Source organism: Trachypithecus francoisi, unplaced genomic scaffold, assembly GCF_009764315.1.
Source record: "Trachypithecus francoisi isolate TF-2019V2 unplaced genomic scaffold, Tfra_2.0 Lachesis_group0, whole genome shotgun sequence".
Lineage (NCBI taxonomy): Eukaryota > Metazoa > Chordata > Mammalia > Primates > Cercopithecidae > Trachypithecus > Trachypithecus francoisi.
Window position 1 is genome coordinate 72,579,399 of NW_022681453.1, and position 19,604 is coordinate 72,599,002.

At 38.7% G+C, this 19,604-nt stretch overlaps 1 protein-coding gene across 2 annotated transcripts in view; it reads left to right on the top strand.

The window, feature by feature from the left end:
* The first annotated feature begins 6,493 nt into the window (after window positions 1-6,493).
* Window positions 6,494-19,604, top strand: part of LSAMP (limbic system associated membrane protein) — a 664,124-nt gene continuing 651,013 nt past the window's right edge. For both annotated transcript variants that reach the window (XM_033211182.1, XM_033211183.1), the window contains exon 1: window positions 6,494-7,168. In XM_033211182.1, coding sequence (XP_033067073.1) covers window positions 7,014-7,168 — 155 coding nt within the window. In that variant the 5' untranslated portion in view covers window positions 6,494-7,013. The remainder of the gene's footprint in view (window positions 7,169-19,604) is intronic.

Consider the following 19,604-nt stretch of genomic DNA (forward strand, 5'->3'; position numbering starts at 1 on the left):
AATTTAATGAACTTTCTCATACATGGCGACACAACTGATTTGGCAGGGTTTGTGAATCCTCTTCTTCTCATCTAGGCAATGCTCCTAGACTCAATATTAAAAGCACAAAGGGCTGAGAATGTGAATTACAGACAAGATAAGACAGGAAGATACTTTTAAGCAGATAGACTTCTGGGACCCTTTGACCTAAATGACCTAATACTAAACTTGCCCTGCAGCTCGATATTGTTAGTAAACTTTGGAGAAAACATATTGGTGTTATTTACATGTCTTATAGCCTCAAGATATTTAACTAGGCATTTTTTTAGATTTAGCAGGATAGATATTACCTGATAAATATAGATATGTAAGGAAATACTTAGTAAAGTTTAATAATAGTAAAGTTTATAATCAACATAGCATCTGTTGATCTTGTTATGCACTTCTTAATTTCTAACACACTGGCTTATTACACTGATATTTAATTAACACACAATAAACATATTAATGGTAAGCAAAGTTCATACTTAAAGAAAAGCAGCAACTGGAACACTTTTTTTGACTAGCTGGTATTAATAACATCCTACTTGATATTCCGTCAATTCTTATTTGATGATTTGATGAGTGGTGGCTTTCTGCAAGGGTATACTAGAGTTGAATTAATACAGTGAGGACAAATGCTGGAATATGGAAAACACTGATCACTTATGATAGCACACAGCCTTTTGGGGAAGATTTTCCCATTATGATCAAGTCTAGCCAACTCAATCTCCTCTCCATCTCATTTTTACCCCATAGTCTAAGCCAGTTGCCACTGGATGACTACGATTTTCTTTGGCTTGTTTGCTTGCTTCTGCTATTGCTCTTTTACAGTCCATTCTTCAATCTTTCTAAGATGTAAATCAGATCATATCAATCCTTTGCTTATTCAAGTCATTAAACTAAAATCTAAATTTCTTACATGGAATGTTTTCATTATAACCCCTCCTCACTTTCTAATTTTTATTTGTCTTTTCCAACTACCCCCATAACATACACACAAACTACATCCCAGGTTTATTGTCCTTATTTTGGTTCCTGGTGTATGACACACTTAGTTCTACCTCAGGGCCTTTGTGAATGCCATTTCTTTTTTTTTTTTTTTTGAGGCGGAGTCTCGCTTTGTCGCCTGGACTGGAGTGCAGTGGCCAGATCTCAGCTCACTGCAAGCTCTGCCTCCCGGGTTTACGCCATTCTCCTGCCTCAGCCTCCTGAGTAGCTGGGACTACAGGCGCCCGCCACCTCGCCCGGCTAGTTTTTGTATTTTTTAGTATAGACGGGGTTTCACCGTGTTAGCCAGGATGGTCTCGATCTCCTGACCTCGTGATCCGCCCGTCTTGGCCTCCCAAAGTGCTGGGATTACAGGCTTGAGCCACCGCGCCCGGCCGTGAATGCCATTTCTTTTACCCAGAAAGGCCTTTGTGCTGATATTTGCGTGGAATCCTCCTTAGATTTTGGGATTTAGTTAAAATACCAACCTCTAAAAAGAGGTGTTGGTTGACCACTTTTCTTTATGTTCCCATCACCACATCTCCAGGCCATGTACTCTGTATCACACATTTTTCTTTAATAGCATTTACTCTCTGAAATAATCTTAATATGTATGTACTTGTATGGTGTTCATTTCTGCATCTAGGATATAAGTTCAATAGAAGAGAGTCTTGGCCTGTCTTGATTCACTACTGTATCAATAAAAGCATATTGATCAAATTAATGAATTACAAACATACTGGGCATGTCAGAATATGGAATTGTACACCCACCTCCACTATTCCTCACTTCTCCTTGGTCTATTTTCGGATTGTAGGAATTCAAGTTACTACGACAACCACAAATAGAGGGTAGAATTTCCTGATTACCTGCTTATACTAACATGTTGCTATACTGAAGATGCCATTACTGTCATCTTTCCAGATGTTGCAGTATTCTTCCCATATCTGGGGGGTAGATCAAAAAGAGTAGTAGCAATGCAGATGCAGCATTTTTTAACTATTTCTACCTCCTTGTACATGGTGGCAGAGGGGACAACCTAGAAAGAGAAAGGTCCAAGGGCTGGTGTATGTATTTCTGGGAAATAATAAGTCACATGAAAATTACTTTTCTGATGTGCAAATGCATCAATAAGTGTAAGCCCATATATGTTTATGCATAATCACGAGCAGGAGCAGGAAGTGAGGATGCAGGTAGCAGTTTAAGAATCCCAAAGTCTTTCAAAAACTGGGACAGATCCAACCGTCGATGCCTACCAAAATAGAACAAGTGACCAAAGTATACTTACTTAGAAGCAAAAGACTGATATGATAATAACAAACCACAAAGACATGCACTAAATGCAAACTAAAGAGTGATTTTTTAATTGTGCAGGATGTGGAAAAGTGTTCTACATCACTGGGGGAGGGGGTCTATAGTAAAGATTTAGACAATATTTAACTGACTTGCAGCTGACTGATTTTCTTAGGCAGTGACACGCATGCCAATGAAGTGTCTGTATTGGAAGGGCTAGATTCCAGAGAAAACTCACATAAGATAGTACTATGTTTATAAGCGTAAACTGGGATACTTGAATATTGCTAAATTATGATGAAATCATTGAAAATGTCATACCAGGGATCCTAAGGAGAAGTATTAACAATTCTGCATTTCTAGTTCATATGGAAATGTTGATTCCACTTAGAAAAGTAAGGTACAGGCATGGTGTTATTATGATTAAGACCTTACAACTGTAGAAATGTAGAGTAGTATATTAATATTATAGACATGTTTAGCATAAAATGCAAGCAGTGTTGCTAAATTAGTTGCGCATTCCAGGCTGCATCTGGATTTCATGTGAGCCTATTACCTTATAAAGCTAAACAGAAGAATAAACCTTTCATGCTTCTTAGGGTACTCAGACGTTAGCCAGTTTTTGTTTTTCCTGCAACATTTGTCCCTGGAGAGTGCCAGAATCTTCTAAAGCCTCTTTTAGAAAGGCAGTATGTTATTTTAAAGTAGTAGTTAAGATCATCTTACTTGGGTGATGATGGCTGTTTCACATGGCTAACAGCCATACTTGCCTCACAAATAACCTGAAAGTATGTTCATTTTTGCCAACCCTCTTGGAAGAATGTATATAGTGGTTTACAGAAAGATAGCTTGTGTAAATTTCAGCCACACGTTTATTTGTTTCCTTCTCTACACTTCCGAGGAAAGAAAACAGAGAAGTTAATATCAGGATAGATTTAGGGGAGTACCATTAGGATGAGATACATTATCCAATGTATATTGACTGTTGGATTTATTAGAAAACAAAAGATCATAGAGGACAAAAAGCCAGAAGGATTCTATCAATAATTGAAAAAAGGAAGAACTCTGAGAAAGCATAATGTTGAAATGGAAGTAGCTGGTGCACCCTCAAACACTTTTATTATTTTGTAAATGGTGAGGTAAGCCTCTGAGTAAGCATGAGCATTTAATCACTCTTCCGTTCTTATAGTTATGAAGTACAGAGTACTCCCTCTGGGCCAAGGGCTGGGTTAAAGAGCTGTACTTGAAGTGCTCCCTGGATGTAAATAATAAATTTTAAATAAAGGAAACAAACTTCGTAATTTTGAAATTGTTGAGAGAGATTCAGTCTAATTGATTAGAAATAATATCTAAACAGCCTAAATTAGAGAATTTTTAAAAATACAGTCTTTTTAAAAAACTGTGTCTTACTTTCAGTTGTCATAGTAAGTGAATTCAGTTTAACAAAAGTGGCCAAGAAATGGACTTTATTTAATAAAGATATTTTTAAAAACCTCTAATTACATTATATGATTTTTGTACACATATATGCTTGTAATTTTTTTCTCATTAGGTAGGTTAGGCAATTCTATAATTCTGATTACAATCCAGATTTACTTTAATATATCCTTTTCTCATAGTGAATGTAGAGGCAAATTCCAGATTTGATTGATTCGCTACAAATTCCACATTCCTACTACTTTGATATAAATTACTTTGTGTTTCAGTATGTTAAGCATATGTTTTCTCCAAGCACTACCAGGCAAGTTCTTCTGGTAGTATGAGGTGACCAGTATAGGTATTAGCTAACAATCATGATTATAACATCTTCTGTTTATAATACGCTACCACCCACCATACTTTCTCCTTGTCCTGAAAAAAACATTTTCTTTCTTCATACAAAATCTAGTTGACTGACACAGGAAAATGCTCATACTCTTTAAATGTCTGATCCATCCCCTCAGAGTATCTCTGCTCTTACTGGGAGTCATACTATTCACCTAGCACTAGCAGTGGAAACAGATAATTCTCATAGCTACCAGCCTCTTTTATCTCTCTTTTCTTCCATTTGACATGGAAGAAGCACCAAACCAAAGGATATATGTTAATAGAAGCCTTTTTCTAAGCTAACTCTTCATTCCTAAGTGCTTAGAATTAGCCTGACAAAGAAGGCCAAGTCTGTTGGTGGTGTGGGGCAAGGGAGGGTGCTTCTCTGCAATTGTGGCAGAAAGTTATGTAATCCTTGCATCTTTGATCTTTGTGGGGGTTTTGTTTGTTTGTTTTTGTTTTTGTTTTTTGGCAGTTGAAGCTCATTTTTCCATTGATTCTGGGATTCACAGGATTATGAGTTTTGTAGTCAACTATCCACTTGGCCTAACCATTTCTCCTGTGGCAAAATGGATTCCAAGTTTTAAACAGCTGAGTTATAACTTAGTGGTCTATCATTGGTTTATTAACTGGGCACTGCTTATAATCCCTGATATAGGACACTTTGATTTATATAAAATGAATGCACAGTACACATAAAATTCATTGAACTCCATCAATTATGAATTTGTGACAATTCAGATTCCAGTCCTCAGTTTTTTCTTAAAAGCAAAAGAGGTCTTCCTTTTTTTCCTCACATAATCTGTAAGAGTTTATCTATCTTTTAAACTGATAACACACAGTAGAAAAAGTGCTTTGAGTATTCTGAGGGCAAGCCAGTTTCAGCACAGTGTTTCCTTAAGGCTTGTGCTCTGTGATAAGGAATCCTAAGCATGTTTCTTTCTTTTTATTTTATTTTTGGCAAATGTCCTAGGCTAAACACTTGCTTACATAAGAGGGATGGGTATAATATCTCTCTATGTGCATATTTATTTTCATATGTATGGAATATTTGTGGAAAGATACATAACAAACTAAAAATATATGTTGCCTCCAAAAAAGAGAAATGGGTTGCCTAAAGATAGGATTAAGAAAAAAACAACAGTTCATTCTATAGCGCCTGTACCATTTGGTTTTTGTACCATATGAACACTTTCATTATTTGAATAAACATAATCAAAAAAAGAGAAAAATAAAGTCCTTGGCTGGTACAAACACATTCTTCATCCTCAACATCAGTACTGAGGGAGATGTCCAAGAGTGCGGGGCTCTCACTTGAGTGACTATCAGTGGTCTTTATGGTCCTCATCACTTGCTTGGCTCATGGAATAGAAGGAGTGACAAATGATGGTAACCTGTCTGCCATTAGCTGGAGTACTGCATACAACCTTACTTAGTGTCTCCTTGCAAATGACAAGGTTTGTGATTTACAAATCTCTTTCCTTGCATATGAACATTTTGAGAAGTAAGTGCCAGGAGGAACTTGGGTAGCAATTCAGTGTGTCCTTTAAATAGTAATCTTTAATACCATTACTCATGTGTAGGATTGAGTGAGGGTTTCCTGGAGAGTGAAGTTGATTTAAGGATCAGGGATCAGCTGCTGAGGCTGGCACTTGGAAAAAACAAGCCAAGCATTCACACTCCAGACCACTCAATACCAGCATTGTCTCCAAATCCATCTTTCATAAGGGGGTTCCAAGAGGGGGAGGGGACGAAGGAAGGAGAGAAAATAAACCATTTTAATCCTGTAAGAGAAAGTGCAGGAAAGAGGAAAGAATGAACAAGATTTGAACAGGCAAAGCCAGTTGCCAAGAATGTTTCATTTGAAATCAACTTTGGCTTTTATTCTTAGACTCCACTGTCACGTTTCTCCTCAGTTTCCTTCTCCCATCTTTCAAGACATTCCCCACCCTCACTTCCCACCTCAATGGTTTCCCGTCCTTCTCTGTCCCACTCCCCCCATTTGCAACTCTCCTTCCCACCTCCTTTTTCTTCTTTCCTCACTCCTTCCCTCTCCTTTCCTGGACTCTTTCTCCTGTTCTTTTATAGCTTAAGTCCCTCTCCTTCTCTCCTCTCTCCTGAACAGTACCTCTAAACTCCATTCCCCCTTCTTAAGGAAATCAGCCAGGCCTCAGATGGAGCTGTCGTCCTGACAACCCAAAGGCGCATCAGGCTTTCACTGAGGCTCGCTGCTGCTGAAGGGGGCAGTTGTGCAAAGCGAGGGGCCAAGTCGAGGGGAGGGCAGAGGGGATGACGTGGAGGGGCTGTTGATAACCAGCAGGGTGGGGGGGTGGGGGGGAGGTGCTGAGCAGAGAGAGCGCCGGGGACTGGGAGAAACAGGAAAGGGAGGAGGGGGAGAGAGGCTCTGGGTTGCTGCTGCTTCTGCTGCTTCTGCTTCTGCTGCTGCTGCTGCTGTGTGGCTGTTTCTGTACACTCACGGGCAGGCTTGGTGCCGGCTCCCTCGCCCGCCCGCCCGCCAGCCTGGGAAAGTGGGTTACAGAGCGAAGGAGCTCAGCTCAGACACTGGCAGAGGAGCATCCAGCAACTGAGAGACCAAACAAGAACCCCTTCCTTTGGCTTCCTCTTCAGCTCTTTCAGGGGGCTTGCTATTTGCACTCTCTCTTTTGAAATTGTGTTGCTTTTACTTTTCACCCTTCTGCTTGGGTTTTATGAGGGCTTTGTTAAGTCTTAGAGGGAAAAGAGACTGAGCGAGGGAAAGAGAGAGGCAAAGTGGAAAGGACCATAAACTGGCAAAGCCCGCTCTGCGCTCGCTGTGGATGAAAGCCCCTTGTTGGTGAAGCCTCTCCTCGCGAGCAGTGCGCACCCCTCCAGAGCACCCCGCGGACCCGCACCTCGGCGTGGCCACCATGGTCGGGAGAGTTCAGCCGGATCGGAAACAGTTGCCGCTGGTCCTACTGAGATTGCTCTGCCTTCTTCCCACAGGACTGCCTGTTCGCAGCGTGGATTTTAACCGAGGCACGGACAACATCACCGTGAGGCAGGGGGACACAGCCATCCTCAGGTAGGGCTTTCGGGCAACTTTTCTGTTGCGCGCGTCTACGTGTGTATGTGTGTGTGTGTGTGTGTGTGTGTGTGTGCCTGATCTCCTTGAACTCCGGCTCCTGATGGTGCAGGTTTGTGAGGGGGGGGTGGGGGGTGGTGTGGTGTGGTGTGGTGTGTGTGTGTGTGTATGTGTGTGTGTCCCCGTTTTACTGACTGGTTGGCATTATAGCTAACCAAATTCAAGGGAATTCTGGTCCCTGTCAAGCAGCAGTGGTGTTGTTAAATGTTGTTCGGTTCTTAGGACCTTGTTTCTCTTACCAAGGAAGCCTAACTTCACCCATGACATTAGAGGCTTCTGGGCAGTATGCTTGCTGTTGTAATTGCTGTTGCATTGCACTTGAGAGTTTTGTTGGGATTCCTTAATTCTGAAAGAAAGGTTGTTGGATTATGGTTCTCAGAGAGTAGTACACAGTACTGCATTCTCCTTGCTCCTCCCGTGTGTGTGTGTGTGTATGTGTGTGCGTGTGTGTATATGTGTGTGTGTGTGTGTGTGCCAAGGCTGTGTGTAAGGGTTTCTGATAGAAGACTTTCTGTAAGGATCTTCTAATTGACATGGAGGGCAATAAATCAATCTTAGAACTTTGGTTGGTTACTGAGCCTTTTCTGGAATGTGGTTATAAATCAACACAAGATATGAAGAGCAGAAAGAAAAGGAACTTGCCAAATTGCTGATATTTAGAGTAGGAGTGTTAAACATAGAGGTTGGGAAAGAATTAACCTGGCATAAAATGGATATTTCAAATTGATTATTGACTTCAAAGTCTTTTTTCTGTGCAGCTCTGCCAAACTCAAATAATTTGAGATTGACATTTGGAAAGGAAGAGTCCCAAGTCCTTGGGAGTTTGACCCCATCAGGCACTGTGAGCTAGAGAGACTTAAATGAGACCTAGTCATATTTTTATTTCTAAAATGCTCCAAGGTTATTTTTTGTGCTTCTCTTCTCTCTTCCTCCTCTCTACCAACTGTACCTACCCCTTGTTCTTTTTTCTAGCTTTTCTTGAATTTCTGGCAGATGCTAACAAAAAGAAAGAAAGAATCACTTTCCTTGGAGATCTTTTAAAATCTCATTTCCTCCAAATAAAATGACCCAGTGTCAGTCTGTCTATCTAGCTAATATTGCTTGTTGTGGCAATAAAAACACAGTATACGATAGAAAATAAACCTCTAATCTGTGTGCAAGGAGCTGATAGTGCATAAACCCTGGGGCATCAGGGAGCAGTTCTCTTGCAGAGCTGCCGACAGCAGCAAAGTTTTCTTTCTTTTTCTCAGAAATAAATTTGGTTGGCTGTCACAGTGTCCTGCTTTGGGAGCTCTAGCCTTGTTAGAGAGGAAAGTGTGTGTTGTGTGCCTTGCATTGCGTGTGTGTGTGTTGTGTGGGTATGTGTTTCTCCAGATTGTAAAAAGTGAGAAAATGCTAATGTGTAAGCACTCCTTTCTTCATTTCCTGAGCATTGGTGATTATGAATCCCAAAGATCCTACTATCCAAAGCAGATTTTCCCTTCTAGCTCTTCAGCCTTATAAACCTGCATGTGTGATTTATCCACATGGAGTAATAAGATTTATAGGGTCATTTATCTGTTTGCAAAGGGATTTGGACATGGTGCAGAAAATGTTTTTGCAAACACAAAAGCATGCCATTTCGATTGCTAACATTCATACTCCCTAACATCATTAACCCTTTAATGGTGAAGCACTCTATATAAATGTATGCTATTCCTAGATATTTTGTTCACTGGTTACAAGATTGAATATGAGGAAAATGAATAACTTGAATGTATAGGTTTTTTTATTTCAGTGTCCTTGAGCTTTGTAAGGTCTTTCTAAGTTAGCATCTCCTATACCTTAAACTATAGGTGTCCAAGAGTTCGATAAGTATAGAAATGTTAATTCAGAAGAATAAAAATATTCTTATACTTTTGTAAAGAGGCAGTCTCGCTGTATACATATCTATGGATGATACATATGTGCTTTTGTATGTCTATGGTACAATAGAAACAGAGTTTTAAATGCTACACTTTAGCAGACATTACAGTGTGGAAATAGGGACTATGAGAGAAAAAATAAACACAGAACCACTTATTCTCTGGGAAAGAAACGATAGACAAACAGAGCATGCAAATAAGTCGCCTGTGAAACACCATTTCTTTTCCAGACCTCACCTTACATGCCCTCTTTTTTATTTCCTTGCCTTGGACAAGGGTTTATTTTGGGGTTGGTGGAGCTTCCTCCGAATTAACTATGGAGAGAATTCCCTTTGTTTTCTTAGCTGACCTTCTTCTCAATCTTTTTAAATCCAGTAAGCTTTGTGGGTCAGTTTCCTGGTGAAGAATGGTGCTCTTGCTTTCTGTTTATAAGGCCAGACAGGGAAAGGCATGTTTTCACTTTATTTGTGACATTTTACTGGGTGCCTGAGCTTTCAGGGGAGGAAAGGAAGGAGACCTCGATTCATTGGAAGCCACAGTAGATGTCTGGCACTGAGAAAGTGAAATGGCTAGGAGAAAAAACATAATTCTCTTAGTGAGTCTATGGCCCTGAAGAATCTGAGATGGCAACAGGAGACAAGGGAGGTTTGTAATTCTGATGATACAGTGACAGGAGTTCAGCTGTCTGTCCCCAAAACACTTACCTTCACTGACTTAAAGTTTTCTGTGAAACAAGAGTTTCTTTTGGAGATTGATGGTCATTTTTATATAATTATGATCTTTAGTGTAATTATGCATCAGATAGGAGAGTGCACACTAGTCTTCAGGTCTTGCCCTGCAATTTCTATCATTTTGAAAATAATAAAAATGATATAATTATGGTGACAAAACTGGAGGGAAAGAGAGATAGCCTCCTGTATATATACCTAACTCCATTATTTTCTAGAGGAGATTACAGATCTATATGAGAAATTATATAAAGAACTAAAGATAACCACAATACCAACTTCTTCTATCCCAGGGACAAAGAATCAAAGTGTGATTCACAAAGTAGTGGCAGCAGCACAGCAGCCTTGGAGGTCCTCCCTAAATAGAATAACCAGAATCTGCATTTATATTTGTGTGCACAGGAAAGAGTGAGACATGCTTATCCACAGGACTTCAGTCATGAAGCTGCCTCAGGTGCTTTTCTAAACAGAGTCTACCTGCCTCATTACCAGCTCCCACAGGAGTAAGAGTTCAATTACTGGATAAGTTTCTAACACTGTTTCTTCCCTCTCTACCCTCATCTCTATAGAGATTCACCTCCTGCTTAATATTGGCAGGTTGAGACTATGTATTAATAGTTCTCTTACAAGTCAAAGAATAGTGGAAATAGAGGGTATTTCAAACCAACCTTTAAAATTTCATTTTTAGTAGTCCTACTGACCGTATTTTCAATGTGAGTGGAAGATTTCTGAAAAGATAATAATAGAATATTTGACCACAAAGAACCATGCTAGTTTCGTAATACATTATATTATCACATATCTATTCATAAGGCAACTTTGTAAGACATACATACACATGTGTATCTGGATATAAAACAAGTGGACATATGTTAAAATACAGGGACTTCACACTTGTGATTTTAAATATTCTAAATTCAAGGAAATAAAATTTTATTTACCTCGTAATTGTGACCCTATTTGATGTTTACAGGATATTATAATACTTTTAATGATAATAACATTGTTCCCAGTTAAATGTCAGCATACCTAGCAATTATTAAAGATTCCCAAGGAAACTAAGTATCTAAATGTAGAATAGCTAATGTTAAGTTTTTTCAAATTTGGGGTCTTTAATTCCCTGTTCGTTTCTACACCAAGGGGGGAAAAGAAGAAACAACAAAAGAAGGTGTGATTATTTGATAGTAAAATGTGAAGATCTTGTTCAAATTTCTGTTTATCTTCTGTAAGTCATCTGGAATGCCAATATTCACTAATAAAGTGTCAACAGTCGAATTCTTGACACGATACGTGATTTTCTATGACTTACAATTCACTATTTGAAACAAACTGTGGGCCTGGGCCTACTGGGTGAGTTTGTGACCATCATGGAGTTTTCTTTTTCTGTAGTTAAATCACTAAATGTAATCAAAATTTGATGGTTAGCCCTGATACTTTAAGGATGATGCATTGCCAATAAATCCTTTATCAAATATACTTAGTAAATAATGGAGTATAGCACACTATATATCATCTAGGAATATGGCATATTATATACATTTTATTAAAGAATATTTATGTACCTGTGAACTTTATCATTTGTTGTCATTTATGGCCTAAGAAACACAGTGGGCAAATCTCGTAAGAAAATGGCAAATTGTGGCCATTTGTTTTTCTGTAAGTATGAGACATATAAGTGCGTCTGTACACACATGCAATACACAGGAGATTTTTATTTTATGTGGTTTGACTTAGAATGACATATCTGTAGAATTGTGGAAAGAACCAAAGGTGTCTAACTCATCCACTAAGTCACTGGTGAGGGTTAAATGTTTGTGTTTCTCAAAGCTGATTCCACATAACAGCAAACTCAGGCCAAAAAGGATTAGTGCATTTTACTGTGGTCTCTGAGAGGGCCAAATACAAAGGGCTGTGACTCACCTGATAGGAGGTTGCCTGAATATCCTTGTCCCTCTCCCTGTCATCATCTGAGCCTCAGAGATATCCCTCCTCCGGGGCATAATTTAGAGCTTATAGTCATTGGCCCTGTTTTTCTCTCAATGTCCTGCCTGTTAGTTTGTACGACTCAGAAGATCTGGGCTCTGAATTTGGATCTATACTTGCATGCTATAACTTTAAGCAAGTCTCTTGAATACTTTGAGCTTCAGTTTGATTTACAAAATGCTAAAACTATCGGCTGGGTGCAGTGGCTTACGCCTGTAATCCCAGTACTTAGGGAGGCTGAGGCCGGGGAATCACAAGGTCAAGAGATTGAGACCATCCTGGCCAACATGGTGAAAACCCATCTCTACTAAAAATACAAAAATTAGGTGGGCATGGTGGTGCGCACCTGTAGTGCCAGCTGCTTGGGAGACTGAGAAAGGAGAATCGCTTGAACCCATGGGGCAGAGGTTACAGTGAGCCAAGATCGCGCCACTGCACTCCAGCCTGTTTTTTAGGCCAATGTGTCTCAAATTTCAGTGTGTATGTAAAGTATGTGGAGGGCTTGCTACAGCAGATTGCTTGACCTCCATCACTAGAGTTTTTGAGTCTGTAGGTCCCTGGTAAGTCTGAGAATTTGCATTTCTCACAAGTTCTCAGCTGATGCGGATACTACAGGATACTACAAGTGTGACCCACAGATGAGCATCTTAAGTATCACATAGTTGCATGTTACAAAAACAAAATCTCAGGACCTGTGCTGGAGGGACTAAATCAAAGTCCACATTTTAACAAGACTAGCGATTCGCTAGCATACTGATGTTGGAGAAGCACTGCATTAGATAGTTCACAGCCATGGGAGTACAGTAGTGTCAGCTGCGGAACTTTTAAAAAATACTGATGCCGCATATCCTCTCCTCTCAGAAATTTCTGATGTGGTTTGTTTGGAGAAGGGACTGGGCACAGGTTGTTGTTCTTTTGTTTTTTAATGATTCTGCTATGTACATAGAGGTAAAAACCAATGCCTCACTGGATAAAGAATCTCTTTTACAAATCATTTTCAGGGCAGCACTAAATAGATATCAGTAAAAAAACTGAAGTCACGTTTTACCATTTGAGAAATATGTCAGTAGCTAAAGATGAACAAATTCAAACAGGAGAGAGGAAATAGACCACCATAAACCCATTTGTTTGTTACACAATTTCATCATTATGAGGCCATGGAAAATGGGGTGACTTTCTTTAATATGAATCAGATTTACATAATTTCTACAGAAATAACATAAAGTTTATTATTCTGTGCTGTCTCATTTGGGTTAGACAAGATATAGAACTGTTCTAAATTGTTTTTTTGTTGCTTCTAATGCTATCACAAGGGAGAAAAGAGACAATATTTAGACAAGGAAAATGGCTTCTGTGCTAACATATTCAAGCATGGTAAATTCTGTGCACTTATATACATGAATATGTGATTTGCTAAATAATTGTATTTATATAATTCATCTCAATTTTATATATTGATTTCTCTTTAGTTAAAACTTATAGACAAGCCTGTGTCATAGATAAAAGATTTTTCATAAAAGATATAATAAGTTCAAAATGGTCAAGAAGTAGTCAGAAGACCAACCTCTAAATAGCATGAAAGACTCTAATCTATTAAATAAATATAACTGACAACTATTTTTGCCTACTACACAAGCTATTTTTATGATCAAATGATATATGTATCAAAGTATTTTATAAACTATGTAATGGTATAAACTATAAGCTCTTAAGACTATAGTCATATATTTACAGCAGGATATAACTTTTAGAAAATTTTAAAAATGTAAGAAAACAAGCCTTTTATTATTATTTCTATGCTACACACAGGCCAGTTGCACTACAATGTTTTTATTATTTTGTTTCAATTCCTTTAAAGTCACAAGCATCTTATGATATAGTTGAGTTTCTTCTCAGGAGTGCAGGGCAAGTAGACTTTTTTTTTTTTTTGTAGTTACCTGTAATTAAAACTTAACCTCCAGTTAATGTGTGATTAACCTTTACATAATAAACCCTTTACTTCAGATTTAGTTAATTACTGTAGGGAAACCTCATAGAAATGTAGAATAGGAAAGGCCTTGGAGAATAGGCAGTCCACCATCTCATTTTAAAGTGATGTAATTGAGAAGAGAAAAATTTAGTTCATTGTCCAAAAACTTGAGTGATCAATTGAGAATTAGAACTCATGTATTTTAATTTTCATTTCACAGTACCACTTGAGATTACCTTTTTGGTTTTCATTTTATCTGATGAAATGCCGTTTTTATTATACATAAATGTATGCTTAAAAATGTCTTTCTCTCCTCTTCCTTCCTCTCTTCTTCTCTCCTCTCCCCTTCCCTTCTCTCCCCTCCTCCTCCCTCCAACTCGTCCCACTTCCCTTCTCTCCTCCCTTCTCTCTCCTTCCTCTCCCCTTTTCCCTCTCTCTCCTCCCTGTAAATCAAATCTGCATTTACCTGTGGAGGATCATCCAGTTAGTGTTGGTCAAGGAGGATTTGTTTCAAGGAAATGTCCCATCTTTCACATGTCTACCATCTGTCTGTACTGCATGGGTTTTCCTTCCTCCACTTGAAGCTACCAGCTTATTGGTTTTAATTATTTTTTCTATAAATTATTGGAATACAGGTGATATTTGGTTACATGAGTAAGTTACTTAGTGGTGATTTGTGAGATCCTAGTGCACCCATCACCCAAGCAGCATACAGTGCGCCGTATTTGTTGTCTTTTATTCCTCGCCCCCCTTCCACTCTTCCCCCAAGTCCCCAAAGTCTATTGTATCATTCTTATGCCTTTGTGTCCTCATAGCTTAGCTCCCACATATCAATGAGAACATATGATGTTTGGTTTTACATTCCTGAGTTACTTCATTTAGAATAATAGTCTCCAATCTCATCCAGGTCATTGCAAATGCTGTTAATTCATTCCCTTTTATGGCTGAGTTTTAGATTGATTGATTGATAGAGAGAGAGAGAGAGAGAGAGAGAGAGAGATTCCACACTTTATCACTTTACCCACTTGTTGATTGATGGGCATTTGGGTTGGCTTCACAGTTTTGCAGTTGTGAATTGTGCTGCTATAAACATGCGTGTGCAAGTATCTTTTTCGAATAATGACTTCTTTTCCTCTGGGTAGATATCTAGTGATGGGATTGCTGGATCACATGGTAGTTCTACTTTTAGTTCTTTAAGGAATCTCCACACTGTTTTCCATAGTGGCTGTACTAGTTAAAATTCCCACCAGCAGTGTAGACGTGTTCCCTGATCACCGCATCCACGCCAGCATCTATTGTGTTTTGATTCTTTGATTATGGCCATTCTTGGAGAAGTAAGGTGGTATCACATTGTAGTTTGATTTTCATTAGTGATGTTGAGCATTCTTTCATATGTTTGTTGGCCATTTGTATATCTTCTTTTGAGAATTGTCTATTCGTGTCCTTAGCCCACTTTTTGATGGGATTTTTTCTTAATGATTTGTTTGAGGTGATTGTAGATTCTGAATATTAGTCCTTTGTCAGATGTATGGCTTGTGAAGATTTTCTCTCAGTCTGTGGGTTGTCTGTTTACTCTGCTGACTGTTCCTTTTGCTGTGCAAAACCTCTGTGGTTTAATTAGGTCCCAGCTATTTATCTTTGTTTTTATTGCAATTGCTTTCGGGTTTTGGGTCATAAAATCCTTGCCTAAGCCAATGTCTAGAAAGGTTTTTCCAATGTTATCCTCTAGAATTTTTGTAGTTTCAGGTCTTAGGTTTAAGTCCTTAATCCATCTTGAGTTGATTTTTGTATAAGTTGAGAGATGAAGATCCAGTTTCATTTGCCTACATGTGGCTAGCTGATTATCCCAGCACCATTTGTTGAAAAGGGTGTCCTTTCCCCACTTCATGTTTTTGTTTGCTTTGTTGAAGATCACTCCTAAAGCTGTTTTCACATTTGGTAGAACCTCTACAAGGATCCCTTGGTTCTCACAACCGTGGCCCCCTTTTAAGAAAATTCCTTTTTTCTTGTTTCTGGTACCTCTGCCTGTTACTCAGTCTTCTCATCGGAATTTGATCCTTTCTCTCAGTTACTACAACCGAGTTTCTAAACCTGCTGCCTTCTTATTGTAATTTATGAACTTCTGCCTGATTAGGATGGCTATAGATATTCTTTGAACATCCTCAAGAGGTTCTCTACTCATTATACTCCCTGTAGATTTATTATTTAAAATCCTTTGAGGAAGGCAGAACTTTTATTCCCCCAGTAGATACAAAATTTGCCTTGGGCTAACAATGAAGCTGATGGTGGCCAGTTGAGAGGAACTGAGTATAGATCCAGCTCTGGCTCCTGAGTAGTGAGGCAGTGTGCAAAAAGCCCTCTTGCAGGTGTCTAGTAGCTTCTGGTGTGGCACGCAGGACAAGATCTCTTGAGGTTTTCCGAGCAGTGAGAGATGGGGCCAGAGACATCCAACAAGGTCTTATCAAGAGAAGGACAAAGCACAATAAGGAGAAACAACAGGCCAGCACCCCCTAGTTATTCCCACAGGGAGGCAGGCAGGGGTGACACAGAGGTTGTCAACTGGTGATGAAGACTCAGTTACAAGCCCCAGGAGTTCAGGAAAGGACCAGAGTCCTTGGGACAAGAGCTGATTTGAACTTGAGTCCTCAGGAATTAGGGACTTAGACCTGAGCACATTACCAAGATGGGTAACTTGGTTAAGGAGTAAAAGAGAGGGACCCAGTTTTTAGAGCTGAAGCTCTGTATCAAAGCTATAGTAACCCAGGGATGACTTGAAGGTTAATCTCAAAGCGTGGAGCTCCATCTTTTCAAACTCTTACTGTATAATCTCAGATCATAAAACCTGGTCTAGCTCTGTGGGGGAGAAGATGGAGACAAAGGTCTGACATTAAGTAAGAACTGAACTAGTGCTTCTTCCTGCCTTATTTAAGTTTACCAGATCACATCTTCAGTCTACTTAGAACTTCTAGACTTTATGAAGTTGGCAGAAAGAAGGACTGGAGATGGCCTATGCTAGACCTATGGTTTTCCAGTATTAGTCTAAATGTATCACTTGATCCTTCAAAGAACATCCACCATAAAGTCAAAGCCCCGGCTGGGCACAGTGGCTCACACCTGTAATTCCAGCATTTTGGAAGGCCAAGGCTGGCGGATCACGAGGTTAAGAGATCGAGACCATCCTGGCCAATGTGGTGAAACCCCGTCTCTACTAAAAATACAAAAATTAGCTGGGTGTGGTGGCATGTGCCTGTAGTCCCATCTATCTACTCAGGAGGCTGAGGCAGGAGAATTGCTTGAACCTTGGAGGCAGAGGTTGCAGTGAGCCGAGATCGCGCCACTGAACTCTAGCCTAGCAACAGAGTGAGACTCCTCCTCCTCCTTCTAACCCTCATTCCGCCAAACATCTTTACTAGGTTACCTCTTTGCTCCTCCTTCAAGACTTAAGACTCAGTTCTGGTGCTGTCTCGTTCAGGAAATCCTCCTTAATTCTCCCAAGCTAAGCTAAGTATCCTGTTTATTATCACTGCTAGCCTCCCTGAATCCTTTAAACTTTGCATTTACTTCATGTCTTAAAAACATCTTGTTTACTTGTGTCTTGCCTCAAATATAGGCATCTCGTTTACTTTACCTTTTCATCCCAGAATTTAGCTCAGTACCCGTGGATGCTCGACTAAATATTTGCCTACTGAATTGAACAGAGAAAGATGGTTGTACTATAAATCAAGCTGACTAAAGTTGATTTCTAAAATAGGAAACACATTAGAAGAATATCATACTGAAGGAAAATATTTTGGTGAAGTCAGCCACCACTGGAGTAATTGTGGATGTGGGGTTGAAGAGGGTCTAGTCGTAAAATCAGAGATAGATAATTCTGTGATTACTGGTAGGGTAAAAAGGTTTGGTTAGAAATACCTTCAAAATTTCCCATTGCAGTTGTTCTCTTCAGAATTGTTTTTTAGAAAATGAGTAGGGCAAATGGGGGTATTTTGGGAAGGATCCCAAAGTTTCAGTGTTACAGACATAGGGACCTAGATAAAGCACACCCTTTTCTTAGGTAAAATAGTAGTTTCTGACAGAACAAGGATTCACTCAATGGCCCTGAAGTGAGATATCTGTGAAGAGGTCAGTATCCTGGGTAGCTCTGAGAAGAAGGAATCTACCTTCCTGGAGTGCTAGATGGCTTTCTCCCTCTGCAGGTGACTGAATTTTCAGGAATTAAATAGGGGATTTGGGAATTACTTAAATAGAGGGTTTGTGCGCGACAGGTATATTCATCTCCATAGATCCATTCTAGTTTCTTTTGAAATGAGGCAATGTGCATATCACTTACATTTATTTGACTAAAAGTGGTTATTCATACTGATAGTGATGTTTACCTGGGCATTGCATCTTAGAGCTCATTGTGCATTCCTGGAAAAATTAAAACTGGAATGTTCAGTGGAATTTGTAATAATCCCAAATTTACTTCTGTATATCTTTCTCCAATGCACAAGGGTATTATTTATGTGAGATCAGAGGGAAATGAATAACCCCGAGGAAACATGCAACCTAGCTTTTCATAAAATAATGCATTACTGTTTATTCTATTGTAATTGTCTAATGATGCATTTCTATATTGAATCTCTATAATTTGCCTAAAATTAATTCTATCCTTTCTAAAGTTGTACTTTAGTTATGCTACTATTTGCCACCCTATCATACTAGAAACAAAATATTTTTAAAAAGAAAGTGATGCAGCCTAACACTAAGTCACGCATAGTAAGTATCTACATGTGAAAACACTGACTGGGACACATAATTGGTTTCCTGACTTCTGATTGTTTTGTGTCATCACACACACCTCACTCTAGCATATGTGTATTAGGGCTGTTCATTTTATGAGACGTAAGCCACATATGGTTGCCAGTTGTAGCTGGTGTTTGTTTTGAGATAATTAAAGATCGCTGTCACCTTCTACATGTTCATGATGTAATTGTATAAGCATATCTAAAGATCAGCATTCTATATTGCTGAATCATTAACTTAGCAGGAGAATGGATTTTTTTGTTTGTCTTTCTTTCTGACCTCTGTTCTATCTCTTTGGGCACTAATATGATGCACTGATCATCACCACAACAATAAACTGCTTAAAGTCTACAAGATATTACTTGATTAGATAACTCTCTAGATTGGGCATGAAAAAATTTAGCCTTTAGTTCTGCAAAAACCATTAACTGTGTAAAGTTGGAAATAAGCTACCATTGTTCCAACTCCTACTTGGTCTTGTGAAGTGGCTTTATGTTTTTGAATATAGCTGCCTTCACAAGAAGAAGAAATGCAAGAAGTTATAAATAGAATGATGATATGCACATTTTTAAAAACACTTATATTATAAATGTCATAATATAGAAAACTTTAAAAATATGTTTACATTAATGCTTTAATTCTTGCATAAACATAAAACAGAACTCAAAATCTAATTCTTCTAAAAATAAGAGTATGTATTTGTACAGGATCTGTTATGAAGTATACTTAATTTGTATCATGAATATGCTTAATCTATATAGTGTGGCTGTTTTTGAGTACAAGACCTTAACTTTATTTTTATTTTTGTATATGTTTATAATTATATACAAAAAAGTAAAAGCATAAATGTGCTTTATATCTACATAAAATTTACATAAACAAAATATGGACATGAATATTACTTTGAACTTGGGTCATGTCATACTTTAATAGGAACATAATTAATTTGATGCATCAATTATACAGAAAACCAAAGTTTTAAAGGTATCAAGCATGTAAACAGATAC